The 18,182-nt window shown below is 34.9% G+C and overlaps 2 protein-coding genes across 4 annotated transcripts in view; both read right to left on the bottom strand.

Annotated features, from left to right (window-relative positions):
* LOC128549572 (uncharacterized) overlaps positions 1-18,182 on the bottom strand; it is a 372,750-nt gene that overhangs the window by 130,323 nt on the left and 224,245 nt on the right. The gene's annotated exons all lie outside the window — the stretch shown is intronic.
* Positions 1,247-18,182, bottom strand: part of LOC128549280 (uncharacterized) — a 34,997-nt gene continuing 18,061 nt past the window's right edge. Inside the window, exons 5-9 of the mRNA XM_053525840.1 lie at positions 6,367-6,427; positions 4,439-4,992; positions 3,932-4,104; positions 1,864-2,418; positions 1,247-1,609 (exon numbers count right to left, since the gene is read on the bottom strand). Coding sequence (XP_053381815.1) covers positions 1,247-1,609; positions 1,864-2,418; positions 3,932-4,104; positions 4,439-4,992; positions 6,367-6,427 — 1,706 coding nt within the window. The remainder of the gene's footprint in view (positions 1,610-1,863; positions 2,419-3,931; positions 4,105-4,438; positions 4,993-6,366; positions 6,428-18,182) is intronic.

Below are 18,182 nucleotides of genomic sequence, written 5' to 3'. Positions count from 1 at the left end.
ACTGTAATACAATCTAAAAAAGTAATAGGACATTAACGAAGTAATGTGACATATAGAACAGTAACATGAATAACACAGTAATAATTAAAACAGAAATTATAAACAGTGTTTAGGTTAGTGATTTAACATTCCACCAGTTAATTTACACAATATTATAAGTACATATTCAGAACAAGTAAATACATATAAAGTTCAGCCTATTTAAGAAATAATTACGCGATGTGCATATCTAATGATGCACATATTCTTAATAATTCACTATGAATTTGTAGAAATCACAAAATACTTGAAAATAAGGAATTTAATGTAAACTACAACATACTTATAATTCCACACAGTTATTGATGACATGTGCGTGTAGAGATTGAAGAGGAGCAGTATGAATAGTAATTGTTTTCTTTTTCAACCCTCGGCAAACGAAAATTCAAACCTTTTGAAAACATGACATTATATGCATTATTAGCATGTAAAATTGTAAATTGCTAGAAATCCACGAGAAATTACAGATGTTGGAAGCTTTACTACTTTTAAACATAAGCTCAGACATGTATACGCGTTCAATGGTAATTATACGGAATAATGCCATGCACGTAATGCATGTAAAATTATTGTAAATTGTATTTTGTAAAGCGATCCAATTACATGATCAACTAAGATTCAATATCATAGATAATGGCATTTCTTTTTAACTATTTTGAGCATAAAATAAAAGCTATTTATTGTCTACTCATTCATTAAATGTTCCCTTTTAAAAATATGAAACATAATTGTTGAAAATAGAATTAAGATAAAATATGACATTTTTAATATGACGTTTGTACCTGCGTACAATGTAATTCTAGGGAGGGCAAACGATTTAACTTGAAAATGACATTTATATATTTACTTAATGATAAAACCGAGTTATCTTTACCATCTGCATAATTATGTAAAGAAGTAAAAGTGGTAAAATATGTCTAAAACATTAAAACTATATGAAATATAAGCACATACTTGATTGATTTATATTGTGACTTAAAGTGGTTCACGTGTTTTAAATTATAAGACATTTTATCACATTTCATCCCCCCCCCCCCCCCCCCCCCCCCCCGCCCCCCCTCTCCCTCACCTCCCATTGCACTTGGATTGTTCAATACATTCCTGGCATTTGGGATCATTGACAAAAATAAGTCTTAGTTAAAATTATGTATCAAGTTACAAAACGCCATTCCGGAAATGTTTTCTTTTAAAACAGTTTTTTCTATAATTAATTTTGCTCATCCTTGCTAACTCCCCTGAGCGAAAATGTACCACCTGTCTTCATTTGTAAACGTTCGACGCCTTTCTGTACAGGAAAAGCGATATATGTTCTTTTCTCATTGGGATCTTTAAGTTTTTCTTTGTCAGTATTTGTACCTATCAGCATTGAAATAACATGGACGTGTTCGTCATCAAGATCATCTGCACAAACTATGGCACCACTGTCACCTTCAACAGCCATTCGTTCGGATGGGTTTCTGTCTTCTATTTGCATGTACGTCTCCGTCATCTCAGGATAGCTCAATTTTGGAATTTTTATTATTCCAAGTCCAGGTGTCGACACCGATCCCCACAAGTGGACATGAAGATCCTATTGTAAGTTAAATAATATAGTAAATATCGAATTTTGTTAGGACATATATGCCTCAGTTTTAAAGTTTTTAACCAGTTGGGTCAATACAAGTACACAAAACATTAATCTTGTTCGATATAGATAAATTTATCATTAATTATAGTTTCTTCAAAGCAGTTTATACGGAATAAATTACATTTCTGACTATGCATTCAATATTCAAGTGAAAAGTACTCATATAAATCCGTAAGACATCAATAGAATAGTATTACCTGTAAATCGATGTTAGTTGCTGGTGTATTAAGTTTTCCTGGGAGTGGAGCGTTTTCTGAGTTCTTGAATTGAACATCACATTGTGGAACATGATGGTCGTGTATTTTAGCAGCTGCTATATCATAGCTTCCAATTTGTAATGTATCTTCTAATATCTCTCCGAACTCGGTCAGCTTTCCATTGTCACCATCGACATACAATTTTGCACTGCAACCTAGTGCGACATGCTGAGAGAACAGCGCACATGAAGATTCGTCTTTACCCCTACTGAAAGATGCAAATCCTCCAAGCGTTCCTTTACGGTACAAGGTTGGTTGTGCGGCCCGAGGAACACTTATCCTGGCACCTACACGTTTATATTCGGCCACTGACTTGGAGACGATGTTAAATTTAATTTTTGTAACACCATTTCTTTCTAAAAACTCCGTTATGTGTTTCTGGCGTCTCATAGTTTCTTCTTCGTCGGACAGTTTTTCAACATTTACATTAAATGTACTGTGACAGTATCCGCATCCTCGAATAGTTTTATCAAGGCCAAACAGCTGCTCTTTCACCTGAAACAAACATTTCAAACAAACGTTTGTTGTCAATTTCAAAACAAAATGACTGAATAATAATGAAATGCGAATGATAGACTATGGCATGGATGCATACTGGTTTGTCTCTCACAGTGAGGGCAATTTATAATTAAGACCGACAATTCGAGATTATTAGTTTTCACATGACATTTGTTTTTTGAAACTTGCCTTCTCCGTATTTTATTCATCATTCTTCTTAACCTATTCCTTTGTTTGTATATTAATACCCACTAATTTGGGGAGACAGTGTTCTTGCAACTTTGTTATTCTTACTCTTGAGATACCATTGCTTTTGGTATTTGATTTGTTACTGTTAAGGTATCTGGAAATTAATAATATTTATACAGAAGCAAACTTTATATTAGTAAGTAATAAGCTGTTCTCTGACTGGACTCTGAATTAAGTTAGTCAGTTCCAGGCTTATTATTAAAACAGAAATTTCCATATATTCATAAGATTAGTAATGTATATTATTTAGAATAATACTGATATCCGGGAATCAAGTAAAAGGCATTTTAGTATATTTGAACGTAGATTCGAATGAGTGATTTTGCACTGAGTAACAACATTACGAAATTTTAGTCGACATCTGTGTTGTTCGGTATGAAAGAGGTATGTGAATTTGTTCAATATTTGATGTTTTGACTTCCATATGTGATATAAATGGAATTTATCTTGTGTTAAAAGCAGTTAACAGCAGCTGTTTCTTTATCAGCAAGAAAAGAATAAGAGCATGATTTACTGTGTCCGGTGATCTGGATTATTTATAATTACGTTAAGAAAAGCTATATTTCCTCTAGACATTTATCAGGACAGTCCGTCACTGTTGTTCGTTTTCGATCAGTCTATTTCAGTGTTGGTTAAAACTGAATATTTCTAATAAAAATGACAAGCTTAAAATTGACATTCTTTTTCAAGTTACAGGTTAAAATGACGTTAAAATATTGTAATTGTTTTAAATGGTTTTGTATACCAATATTGTTTTTGCTGTAGAGCATAAACGTTGAAGTGCATGTCAAACAATTATACAACATATAATGTACTGAACCGTTTATAAACACACCACTTTTAATCAGTCTGTCATAAATATTATGAATATTTGAAATAATATGTAAGATAACGCATTTAACTTAATAACATGTTAGTAGATCTGAAAGAGACAAACACAGGCATGAAAAACTTAACATTCTGACTACTAGAGTGTTCGTGATATACAATTTTTCTGCTTTGTCTATCGATTTCACGGATAAGGGAAGATATTTTTAATGACACTGCAAGCAATTTATTATGACCACTTTCGTCTTCAAATCCTCTTATTTACAGACATATAATTCGTTTAGCAATATTTCATAATATTTTTAGTATTGATACAAGATGAATATATATATATATATATATATATATATATATATATATATATATATATATATATATATATATATATATATATATATATATATATGGACTGTACGTTCAATTATAGAACTACCTTTTCACTAATTTCTTTCTTCTCAAATCCAAGGCCGACCGGGCGTTTGTTTTCCGGCAAAGTGCTCCGTTTGAAGAACGCAATTATTTCACCGAGCAGTTGTTCTACATCGTCTTTGTGCTGTTTTACTAGTTCGCTGGTACTTGATTCATTACTGCCGCCTGTTTCGTCTTCTTGTAAACAATTATAAAAAGTAATAAATTACAGCAAGAAACGGTTTTATATTGGGAAGAAAATCTTAGTATTTGTGGAATATTTAGATATCATTAGGAGATGAGGTAGAACAATCCTCATTGCAAAATAAAAATATATATATTATTTAAGTGGGTGACAAGCATTGTCATTAAAAGATTCTAAAACTTTTAGATGAATAACGCATTTCATGTATCATTAAATTCAAGTGACACTCCCTTTAGCCGTCCTTAAGTAATATATGAGATTTGTACGTGAAGTCACTTTATACATATACATATACACCGGTGATACATAGAATAGAAGAGTGCTTACTGATTGGTTCATGCATCCTATTTTGATAAAACTGTTTTAAATTGTTAAATTTTGCAGTTAGTATTTCGAATACGAAAAGCTCGAGAATGGAGCTCAATTCCTGTTTAGCCCGTTGCAATTCGAACTGGTGTGGCTGTTCGACAAATGACTCCTTATTCACTCGATTCGCTACGACTACCTCTATTTGCTCAGAGGAAACTGCTTCTACAAGTTTCACTCCTTCCTTGTCAATGAATATTCCAGAAAATTTCTCTCTCATTGAAAATGACTCTTCTGCCACATTCCTCTGGAATACGCTTAGATACTCTGTGCCCTTTGTTTCAGATTTCTCACATCGCACGAGCAATTTGGTATGGTCGAGTTCTATATTGCTGTCGATGTAAATGTCTATCTCTAATAGATCTGTTTGTTGTTTCCCAGGCAATTCAAACATGTCTTCAAAGTATGAGCATCTTTCTACCAAATCTTTGATAACTTGTTGTGATTTGTAAACTCTGGGCCAGCATTTTACCGACGCAATATAATGAATGCATTTTCTCCCCTTTGGAACAACACTGAAAACATATGGAGTTTAAACGGATAGGATGTTCAAAAGGACTATCGGAAAAATATATATGCTTTTGACTATGCCATATTACAATCTATCATCTGCGTTTTTCAAAACTTTAATTTCAATGAAAAAAAAAAATAGAATTTTGATATAATTTAGAAAGTAATCATTATAACATGAAAATCAAACACAAATGCACTTCACCTGCAATTGACTTCAGTAAACTTTTGCGGCAAATACCAACATACTGTTATCTTTGTATCTCTCCACAGTAGAAATACTTTAGATTCCAGCATAATCTGTGCTTTAAATTATGCTTAAAATCTGTTTAAGACATATATGAACCTCGGTATCCCAAAGTACGAATACCCTTTAACTTCGAGATAACCGATATTCGACTTTAAAATGTATTTGGTGCACGTATTTAAGGAACGGACTTGAAAATGTCTTCGTGATAGCCGGAAGTTACATATAAGTTCGAAATATCGAGTAAGATAGATATCAGCAAACAAAAATGTAATATAGTGCAGTTATAAGAACTGTTTCCTTTTTAACTCAGTTTATCTTACATTGTGCACTAAATATATAATTACACTTTTGAATTTAATTTAATACTTCGCAAATACCGAGTGGAATTGAATGTAAATTATTCTATCTATAAAGAACAATAAGAGGAAGATGAAAGTCTAAAACAATATACAATGACTTTGTTTATTAAAGATTAGTTATTTAAATGTCTTGATATCATAGTGTCTATGAATATTATTACTTTCTAACCTATGGGTGTGTATTCCGAATAAAATACTTATATGCAATTATCTCATCTGAAATCACAGAACAAACATCTCACTCTGACAATAGTTTTTGTTTGTATACTTATTAGTTTGATTGCACCATTGACGCCTCAGTTATGCTTAAATGTATTAGATCACTCAAAATATGCAGACATCGAAGTAATAGTTATAGTATTAGAAACTTTATATTTATATATACTTTTTGAACATACCACAGAAGACGAAAACCTTTGACGATTTAAACAAATAAAGTTTTGTAAATCGTTGTAGGTCAACTTAAATACTTTTAATGCAAAATGCAATTCGCTTAAGTTATATTATAGCATGTTAAAAGAGCTAGGCTAAGTTAGCCGGACACGTTTGTATCTGAAAAGTTCTCTCTGTCTGTTCTGGGAGCTTTATCTCACTCTGTCCCTCTGGTCAGATCGCTCTGTGTCTGTACTAGTAGAGGATGATTTCGCGCCCTGTGTGGCTGCAGAATATGTAAAGCGCTTTTGAACGTGTTTATCATGAAAAGGGCGCTATATAAATCTGGTATTATAATAATAATAATGTTATTATGTCGAACATATATAGTTCCTTACCTGTGCAAATCAGCGGTTGGCGTTTGGATGCATTCTTTTATTTTGTATCTCCTAGCAGTGTCTGAAATGAAACATAAACTGTAAAGTTTAAACTATTATACAAATGATACGTGTAAATTACCTACATTTTAAAGGTGCCTACGAGAACAGGAACCCAGAGCACCATGTCTACACGTTTGCTTTCAATGAATTTGAGCATTATCTGTCAGAAATGAATTAAGAAACGTAATCTTGACGCTTGAATTGATTTCACAAATGACGCTTCCGCCTACACTTCTTTGTCAGATAATGCATTCTTTCTTTGTTCTGAGTGATAACAATGTAGCTTCATAAAATCAACTAATCCAGCAAAATTACGTACAAAATTTAATTTCTGTTTACTTAAACACAACGAACACACAGATTATTTTATCAGATACCCTGACATCCCGCAAATAAGCCGGTTTTGAAAATAAACCAGTCTCGAAAATAAGCCACCATTTTTCTACAGGCTAAAAGGGCTCATAAATTCGCCGCACTCAAAAATAAGCCGTCCAGGTTTTTGTAACAGTAATAGTATCAATGACTATGTTGGGACACTATATAAGATAGCAAAAGTTACCAACGTGTACATAGCAGATTTATTTCCACAAGTAATAGCAATAAAACATACTTTGGAATAAACACTTAAAGCAATACAAGGTGTGCTTATTTTTAAAACCATGGACAAATTAAAACATAAATTTTAAAAGCAATAAAATTCCTGTCTCAATTATTTGTTTGTTAGGCCAGACAAAACGTTTTAATGGGTAATTAAATGTTAGCATCCGATAATTTTCAATAAGAAACTGTAACCAATTGTAACAAAACAGCTATTCAGTCAGAAGTACAAGTATTTACCGACGTCGATGTTTTTACTAAAAAGCAAAAATATGACATCTGTATCTTCAGTATTTCGGTACTCGAAAATATGCCGGTTTTTAAACCGTTACTGAATATATGTACTCAAAAGTTCGCCGGACTCAAAAATAAGCCAGTCTCGACAAAAAGCCACCCAATCCTTACGAAAAATTAAAATAAGCCGCGGCTTATTTTCGGGATTTCAGGGTATTAGTAAAAATAATCTGATAATTGAGATACTATATCTATTTCGCAACAATTATTGTGTCATGATAACAATGCAATACTGGCATAATATTCACTGGATAGATATACTACACTGCTAATATCTTACTGGACAAAGTATAGTTCACGATGATGTTCAGCTGTTTAAAAATATAAAACCATGATAACATGTACAAGTAGAAAATATAAAACACTGTTCACTGTTCAAATGCACTGTAGTGTAAATAAAAGCACTGTACTGTCAAATATAAAATCATACTTGCTACTAAACTAAACAGTGTCTTTAGACCGCAACCTGGCTTCTTTATCTCTGAAACGGGCTTCTCTTCTAGGAATGAATTCCTGAGCTTGAGGATTGAGTCCAGATGACTTTTTCTTTGGAATGACATATCTAGATACATCTGTGGACCTTGGGATGTGAGGTGGAGAAGTTTCACTGCGAGAGGGAATAGAAGCAGAAATCTCAGTGGAAGTAGGCTTATTCAAGGGTTCTGTCTGCACAGATGGCACAACGTCTGATTGAACCGTAGGTTCTGCATCCTTAGTACTTCTTCTAAGCTGCTTCATTCTTACAGGCAAAGCCCTAAATGGCAGGAGAAGGTTTATGTAAAGGGTTTTAAACCACTTCAGGCATGTTCCCTTTTGACCTGAAAACAGGAATAGAAGCATTTGGTGGAGAAATAACGATATGATCATCTTCATTCCGCCTGTCAGCCAACTAATGCTTACACTTAAGCCCAACATTCCTAATTAAAACTCTCCTGGCTGTATGTTGGCGTCCCTAACCCTAAAGTTATATCGCCGTTTGTGACGCTTGGACTGCCGACAACCTTGTAAGCAAAGTCGAGCCGCTTCCTCGGATTGGAACCATACACAGAATATTTTTATTGAGACGGAGAAGAATCGGGCTTAATTCCGAGAAAGTCGTCAATAGAAAGACAAATATGTCTCGTGAACATAAAAAACATGAGGATTATGTCCTGTCGTTTCTTGTTGAGTTGTAGGGATGGGGTAAAGTGGGAATATGGGCTTTTCCGTTCTTCTTCTGGTCTACTTCCAGGGTCCCTAACATATTCAAAAGCGTCTGGTGGAAGCGTTCATCTATACCATTTCCTTGAGGGTGATAAGAAGTTGTGTCAGACTTGTCAATGTTGGCAATCTTACACAGCTCCTCTATCGCTGCTCCTTCAAAATTCCGAACCTGGTCGCTATGCAAGTGTGCTGGAAAGCCATAATGGCAGATGAACTGCTCAAAAATGACCTTGGCCGTAATACGGGCAGTCTGTTTCCTCGTGGATATGGCTGGGGCGAAACGGGTGAAATGGTCAGTGATGACCAGCACATTTTTATTATCGCCCGCTGACATTTCTTCAGACAAGAAATCCATACAAACGAGTTCGATTGGATATGAAGATTCAAGGGGGACCAAACCAGCAGAAACTTTACCTGGTGTCTTCCGACAATATAGCGAGGACAATTCTTAAACTAGATGAAGTGAAAACTCCTCATGTCGCTCAACACGACAAAACGAAAATGTTGCAGGCTCGGTTTAATACAGCCTATTCATTTACGTTTGTGGAAATGCATGCTACGGTCCACGCCCTCTAGCCCCGGGACGTAGATCAACTAACTGTTTCAAAACCTGGCCAAAAGAACCTAGATTTCACAAGTCTACAAAAAGTCTCTCACGACCCTGACGACTAACGTCATCATGAAGACCCGTAAAGGCTATTTCATTGAAAACCTCTGGAAGGATTAGGTAGTAAACAGCATAACAAGAAACTAGACCTTTGCGATAAAAATTGTGATCCTTAACAAACAGATTTGGCCATTCTCTGAAGAACTATCGGACAATAGGATCCTCCAGAGAACAAAGACGTCTCGTGGGTTTGCGACCTGTCTGAACCAACTTAATCACACGTGCTAAGGTGGTGTCCTTAATCTGCTCTAAGCCCAGTCAATGCCGCTGAAATGTGTGCCAAACGGTTCATCTCCATCTGCGTCAGCTTGCTGTCACCTTGCTGTCTGAGAAAAGGGATTACAGTCTAAAGAGGGAATTTCTGAAGGGAAACTAAAGTCCCGAGGCAAAGTGCCTACATGACAGTAGAGAATTCAGAAGAAGATGGGAACCGTGAAAGTATGTCATCAACAACATTGGATTTTCCATTCCTATAGCTAATTTTAAAATCAAAGTTAGCTAATGAAGCTAACCAACGATGAGAGGTACCATTTAATTTAGCAGAAGACAGAACACAGGCCAATGGGTTATTATCAGTACGGACTTTGAAAGAATTGCTGTAAAGCTAATCTTTGAATTTATCTGTGACAGCCCATTTGAGTGCCAAGAACTCAAGCTTGTGGGCGGAACAACTCCGTTCATTCGGTCTTAACCCACGACTGGCGAAAGCAATAACCCTCTCCTTGCCTTCCCGAAGCTGGTACAACACAGCAACTAACCTCAATCTGACTAAAGTACGCTATGCTTATGATCTGAGGACGAGCTTTTGATAGCCTCGTTTTGACGACCCTTCCGCTAGCCAATCAAAAGGCTTACTTACAACATTTTGCAAGCTTAAAAATCTATATTTAGCCTTGGTGTTTGATATTTACAATTTTTATGTTGTAAAATGTCAGATAGCCGGTTAGCTCTGTCGGTAGGGCACTTGCTTTGTAATCGAGGGATCCCGGGTTCGAGCCCGTGACTGACTGCACATTTTTCTTACTCTTTGACATTCGAACAAGTCGTCTGATTGATTCAAATAAAAATAGATTTGCAAAAATAAAAATAGCAATATTGAAAATCCAAAATATACAGAAGACGAATGTGAAAGGGTCATTCTCAGATCTTCGTGTAGAAGATCAAGTACTTTGTCAGATGGCACCTAGCTCTACACCACTAACTTCAACATTGAGCAGAAATCGCTCGCTAAAATCAGCATAAGCTAAGATGGAAGGGGAACTAAGGCGTTCAAGAAGAGAACCAAAGGCTGACTGTTGCTCAGAACCTCAGGTCCAAAATAATGGTTTCTTCTTAGACGTACTGGCTTTGTTGGCAGCATAGCCATCAAAAAAGTCTTTCAAAGGCTTGGCTAATTGGAAAAATCCCTCAATATACCACATGCAGTACCCAGGAAATCCTAAGTAGCCCCCTTAATTCATCATGAACATTGGCACAGGCCATTTCTTCAAAACAGCTATCTTCTCTTGGTCTGTCTCAACTCTCTTTTCGCTCACAATATAGTCTAAATACTCCAGACTGGTACAGAAAAGTCACACTTGGATCCTTTGAGTTTGAGGCCAACCTTTTCCAACCGCTAAAAACTGATGTAAGACGCTGGAAATGCTCCTTTTTGGACTTGATAAATACAATCACATCGTCCTGATAAATGAGGCTTTCGGGAAGGTTCAGTTCTCCGATAGCATGCTACATCAGACGCTGAAACGTGGCGGAGGCGTCGATAAGTCCGAAGCCCATGCGGTTGCACCAAGAGACCCGACTGAGAAGGCTGTTTTGTGCTTTTCAGCTGCCTTAATGGCGGCTTGCCAGTATCCTGATCTCAAGTTGAGCTTGGCGGAGTATTTAGCACCAGCTAAACTGTCAATGGTCCCTTCAATCCTAGGAAAATCATAGGTGTCCTTAATCGCCAATATGTTCAGGCGAAGATAGTCCATACAGAATCTCAACGATTCGTCCTTTCTCAGTACAAGAACAATATTGGATCAAAACGGATTTTTCGACTCTCTAATAGCACGTCCTTAAAATTTTCTCAGACTTCTTCATACATTCCAGAAGAGAAATGTCAATAATGTTTCTTGAAAGGACTGGAGTCGTTGAGCTCAATACCGTACTCTACAGTATTGGTGCATCGAAGATCTGTTGGACCAGATGAAAACTATTTGTTTACAACCAGAGAAAGAAATCCTAGGCCCTACTATGCTCATCCATGGAAAAAACGTCAGCGGGAACTAAAATACCTAAGTCTTCAAGCGACTTGTTTGCATGATGGGACTTGGCTGAAGAACCTTCAATAGCGTCAATTCTCCAACCAACATCAGCATCTTGCAGACGACAAAAAAGAAAATTAGGTTTAATAGCCACAGGATGTGCACGCTTGTTACACATTCTGACAGGAATCCTGCAATTTGAAAAAGAAGTGGAAGGTTTCACATGAACCAAGTTTGGCTATACAGACAAAGTGGCTGCATTGTCAATACTTTCATTCAGCTTCTGACATCTCTCCGACTATACAAACTTTGCCCATAACAGTACGAGTCTCAAAAGGCGGGATCTTTATTTTGGTATCTCTTAAACAGGATGACAATGCACAGAAGATAAAACAGGAAAAACATCACTCTATTCCACTGGGGCTTGACTACTAAGTGCTGAAGTTTTGTAGAAATTCAAAACAATAGTACCAACAAGTACAGAAACTGAAGAAAAATTAGTAGTACCTTGGACTATCAAGATTGGAACAGAAACAGGATCAACCTTGGCTATATCAATGTCGATAATGGCATAGCCAATGTAAGGAACAGAAGAAAAATTAGCACTAAAAATATCTAAACTAAAATCTGTAAGACAGTGTCGTTCTGACCTGGGATCTAAAGAAGAATAAAAAGATCCAGAAAAGAAGAAACCATGCTTCCAGAGTCAAGCAAACCTTTACAAAAAGTGTCATTAAGGAGAACATCTACCACAATGGCGTGTCCTACCAAAGGTGTAAGTTTGGGACCTGTAGATACAGAATGACCTTCATTTGGCCCTACAGGGAAGGAAGGTCCCTTCTCGTTTAAAAGCTTCTCTTTGGCCATTTCCTTTTTGTCTGTCTTCTGTGGTGCCTCCTTTGAAGATCCTTGTTCTTTACTTCTATCACTCCATCTATTCTTGTCATGGTAACCACCCTTGTAGTTCCTGGACTTCTTCAGACTTTGAAGCTCCTTCTCCACAGTTCCCACACTGTATTTAACTGTTTCTTCTGGGTGTTCAAGTCTTGTAATTGCTGAATATGTTTATGCTCCACAGATGGCATAAACTAAATTGCAGGCTGCACTGAAGTCTCTGGAGGTTTCTGAGGTTCAAGAGGCTACATCTGAGCTGAAGCTGCTTCATGCTTGTCTACAGGAGAAAGTGAGACAAGAGGGTTCTTCTTACCAACATTTAAGTCCTGCTCTATTTGTCAAAGTTTCCTTCTGAGCACTCCATAATCATGTATACTCTCAACCGTGTATCTTGGAGCATTTCGCAGCTCTTTATCAAAAAGGCCTGCCCATAATCTACCACATACTATTTCATTCTTTGTAGTTTGGTGAAACTTCAGGGTAGATTTTGATAAGATTTGCTCCAGCCATAGACTATAGCCTGCTGTGGATTCTGATGGTTCCTGTTAAGCACAGTAAAACTTCTCCTACAGCTTTTCACTACATTTCCGTAGATGCATTCAAGTTCAGTTAAATTATCTTGGGCAGATGCACTCTCTCCAAGAGGAAAAAAAATAGTGCAGGCCTTGCCCTTTAAACTCATCATGATAGATTTAAAAAGTATGTGTTCAGGATAAACTCTATTCCAGATCAAAGAGTTGATCCCATACCGTCATAGATTAAAGGCACAATCATCATGCTCTCACCAGAAAATGGAGGCAGTTTAGGTACCCTAGGAGAGGAGTAATGACAAGGTTGACAAAAACTATTAGCATATGAGAGAGAAGATACATGTAGTCTGGAAGGAGGAGGTGTTGGAATACTATCTTCCAGAACATCACCAGAATATCTTGGAGGGATGGGGAATATCTAACAGAAGGCCTGTCTGAAAAGCAAGACTTTCTCCTATTTTGTCAATGTATGGACGGTCTTTAAGTCTTAGAGGTACTATATGCACCTGTTTCTGGTGTATTGTCTGTACCTGTACTGTGTCTCATAATGTACTCTCTTTCAGGAGTATTTAAATAAAATCTGAAAAGTAAACCCTTTCTTGTTAAGTTCGGCATGACACTGTATGATAAAGATGGTATTTTCCTGAATGACGTAAAATATCAGCATAATGATGTAGTTCTACCTCAGTAACAGTTCGTAAATGAGTGTTTGACGCAATATTGACAAGTGGTGTTGAAATACTCTAAGAAACGCAAAATATTATACAAAGAACTGCAACTTCAATAAAATGGCACTTATTGTACACCTTACAATAAATGATAAAGCACTCAAAGATTCTTCAGAAATAAAGCTTCAAAATTAAAACTGTACCAAATTTGACAATTAATTGTCTCTTTTGAATATTTTGAATTTCTTATGGCACAGTCAGTCCACCATATTATAGAAATAAATTTCAAAAACATAACCTCTGAAATTTACACACACTGGCAGAGTTCTCTAATTCAGTGTCAGTTCACTAAAATGCTGATTTGAATACAAAATTCAGTTCAAAATCAATTTTTTTTGGCCCACCTAGTACACCATACTTTTTCTCTGAGTTTTCTGAATATTTTTTCAATGGAGAAAACTATTTTCAACAAAGTCAACAACTGGATAACAATTATGGTTACCAGTTAAATAAACAACACATCTAAATGTTCTGTGTATTCATTTTTTTTTTCAAAAATTTAAGCACCACAGAATACATTTCCTTTCATAGTACTTAATTATCAGCTTATTGTAAAATTTTCAAAAAAAAACTGATCAACTTGAACCGGCTTCAAGTTTAATGTTACTTTCTGTATCCCGTACTTTCAACACTATTACTTTCACAAAATGTAACTCATATATTTTGTAAGCAGTATTTGCTTAAATAAGCTCTACTCCAAAGTAACTTGTACTGGCTATCATTCAAAACTCTTTCTCAATATATTGTTAATATTATTTCAAATTCAAACTGAACAATTATCAGCTCAAATTTAATTCTACACTCTACAGCACATCTGTTGGTGAACTTGCAACTCAAAGTGAAGTTTGCACCAGCAAACATACAAACCTTTACATAAATACTAAAGAACAGAAAATCTATTACTGACTAAAATTGTCATATGCCATACCGGATGTGATAGGGCTGATCAAATACTCTATAAACCCAGCACTATTTTACGGAACTTGACAGATCGCTTTTTTCCATGTTACCCAAACATGATGGATACTAACAGACATGACTGATTTCAGGCTGGCTACATGAATTGAACTTTGGGTAATTTTATAAAACTTCTGAGACTTATGTGTGTGATATTGGAATATTTATGGTAATGAATATTATGTAAGTCTAACGAATCTAAATGCAGGACTGTGATTCTGTTACTCAGTGACTGTCACAACAACCAGGTACTACAGAGGTACAGTGTACTCACTTCATTCTGAAAAAAATAAAATGTGTGGAATATAATGAAAAATATCCACAGCAACAGAGCAAAAAAAAAAAACACTTTACTAATTTCTCTATCAATAGCTCAGAACCAAGTGAATAAAACTATTCAAAATCAAATTCCGGCTGTGCGCATTCGTTTCATAACAATAGTTCAATAATTACTACGAAATGAATCAAATGATGAATGAGAAAACGAGGAATGATCAAATTTCAACACAACATAAAAATAGTTTACTTAAAGATACAGGCAGACAGCAAATGTAATAAATTTACAAGAGGGACGAATATTTCAAGTTTCACTTCAAAATTTATTCTGGCGTGCGCATGCGTGACGGAAATTGGTGGTGATGTCAATAATTTCAAATTGAGACCCGTCACTGTGGTTAAACTGCATGGGAGTTAATGATACCAGAAAATGATACTTATGTGGATGTATAATGAATATGAAATGAAATTATAGGAATAATATATAGACAAAATGTAGGCATAGAAATAGAGATAAATATAATTGCACCTTTTCTACTCCTACCAGGCGTTCTTTATTACAAAAGTGCCTCTATTGTGACATTTTTATACAAGCAAAACTATATTATCTGCACTATTATTTACTTACTGGTACTTCATTTTATTATTGGCTTGTTAAAAGTTTATTTTTTACCATATGTTAGTTGACGGAATCATAGGAGCCATGTTTTGAGGGGTAAATCAAACACAAATGAATAAATCCTAAATGTTTTAATTATGCAAAAATAAAAAGTATGATAGTGTGTCTGAAACAGTTTTCATTTTCCACTCAGTTGTGTAATTGCAAGGGAAGCAAACTAATAGATATCTCTGCTTATAAGTACTAGCCCAAGGCAAGAGTTGTCATTCTTTGTGGATCACAACTTTAAATTAAAAATTAAAACTTCTGTTATTGATATTAACAAAACTATCATCAACTTCACATTTGTGAAATCATTTTTGTTTTTTTTTAAGGACTTGGAAATCAATTTCTAGACTTTATTTTATGTATAACTATCATTGAAAATTTTAGGGTCTATCTCTACAAAATTGAAAAATACATGATAGTAATTCATGTGGGATATATACAGACAAATGGCCGGTAACGAGAGCTAGCTATTACCATCCGCACCTACAGCCAGTGACAAAATGTTTTTCTTGCAATATTCAACGCAGATAGTTAAATTAAAAGCAATTGAATAATTTTCTGCATTGTATTACTACTTAACAGTATCGTATTTAAATGAAGCACGGGAAATCAATGTATGTAAATAGGAAAGACCCTATGACATTTTAAAGTCAAATAACGATGTATAGGTCCGGTTTTGTTATATCATTTCCTGCATAACTTTACATTATATATGTTTCATAATTTATTTTCAATCGAAAAATATACTGCACCTGAAACGTAAACGTTGGTAGAAATGTAATATATTATCACAATGATCTTTTGTCTTTTGGTAAGAGGTAAAACTTTGATAGAGCAGCAGAGGAAATACTTTGCAATACTTTGATGAACGGTGCGTGTATACTATTCTATGTACTGAAGCATTTAAACTGATAATAAAACAAGTGTTGCACTGTAAATATAGAGTAAAGTTACCATTGTTTTTTACAGCAAGGACACGCATATATTATTGAATTAACACATCTTATACAGTGAAAATAACAGATTCACTAGGATTAAGCTTGTGATTATGAAAATTGAAGCATGGAAAATTACCTAATATATTTATAATTAATAGTTAAAAATCAACGTAAGACTATCCGAATTTGCACATACATGTTTATGTTTATGATAAAAGTCACTGCCTCTTTTTATTCGTTTGTTTTTAGCTTTGGGCACTTCCCTGGTACTAATCAACGGCACTGTATGTTGCAGGAACGTTTTATTGTTCATGTGATAAGTTTAGGGGAAAACAACATTTATTTTATTTACTTCATTTGTGTTAATTTTTCTTATACGACTGATGTTTATATCTAAGGTCACGGTTGCAATTGATACAGAAAAATCAGAGTCTCTCTGAAGTCGATGCTAGGTGGTGTTTTAGGTGCTGTGCATTTCATTTATTTTCATGACCAGATTTAGTCAGTCGTCCTTTGCATTTAAATGGTTCTTCGTGTGCATTGTATTATCCTAAAAAAGTGTGTCTCAAACTTTAAAAAAAGTAATTGTAGCGTTCCTTTATACATAGAGCATAGTAAACCCGCCGTAGTCTGAAGTCAAGTTAAGGATTTTAACCTTCGTACTATTTCTAATACCGAAAGGCTACTTCGCTGGACTACTTTGCAAATAATTTGCTATTTGTTTTTCATCACAATCAAATATTAAATATAAAAGAAATCTTAAGTATTTCTGTTACAAGATATTTCATATCCCATTTTTATGAAGATGTTACTTTATCAAATTCTCGAGGATACCCGTTTCCGAAAGATATATAGATCAAAATATTAACGACTTTCAATAGTTAGTGACAAAACCACTCTTGAGGGTTTAAACTGATTTACAGGGTCCAAATCGCATTCCTTAGTATGTACAGTGTAAGTAAAATGTAAGTAAAATAACTCTTCTTACGCATATAACATAACTCTCAGAACCACAAAGTAAAACAAATTATGCTCATGTAATAATACAAAAAAAATAATAAAAAAAACGAGATGGCCCTGATTACCCTACCTAGTTCTTACCCTAAATAACTTAGTATCTAATTTGACCTAAATGCCACAGAAAAGAATCATGTACCATGTCTTTTAAAAATCAGGTAGATAAAAAAACAATTTATTCAATGACTTTATCTAGTGATTTAACTTTTTACCCAACCCCAGTTACAAATTTATCCTTACAACACAAACATGCTAAACCAGAAGTCCCAGAAAGATCAGTTTGTCTATGTCTTGACCTTTTGTCCTAGCTTAAGACCTTACGTAACGAAGTTTTATACTTGACCTAGATTTCATAAAGACAAACAAAATTTTATGAATATAAATTCGACAATGTGACTTATACACTGTTAACAAAATTCTTATATTATTTGACCTAGTTATCCTGAACATGGCCTATTCTTATAGAGACAAGCATTCTGACAATGATTTATGACGACGAAGTAAGCCATGTGGGCTCTAGAATGTTATATAAGGTTTTTCTATAATTAAATAGTGGCCTAGTTTTTGACTACATGTAACCCAGACACTCTCAGACAAAACTGTGACGCTCATGTTGAAAGTGTGGTCTCTACCGTATAAAAAGGGGTAATCTATTAATGAGAAAGTTTTTGACCTCAGGTAATCTAGTTTATAACTTGATCTGAATTCATAGGATCTGACAAAGATTTAAGATGACCATTTAGATAATGTGGCATCTACG

Source organism: Mercenaria mercenaria, chromosome 16 (assembly GCF_021730395.1).
Source record: "Mercenaria mercenaria strain notata chromosome 16, MADL_Memer_1, whole genome shotgun sequence".
NCBI classification, from domain to species: domain Eukaryota; kingdom Metazoa; phylum Mollusca; class Bivalvia; order Venerida; family Veneridae; genus Mercenaria; species Mercenaria mercenaria.
Note: the sequence above shows the minus strand (reverse complement) of the source record. Positions and strands in the feature narration are given on the sequence as shown.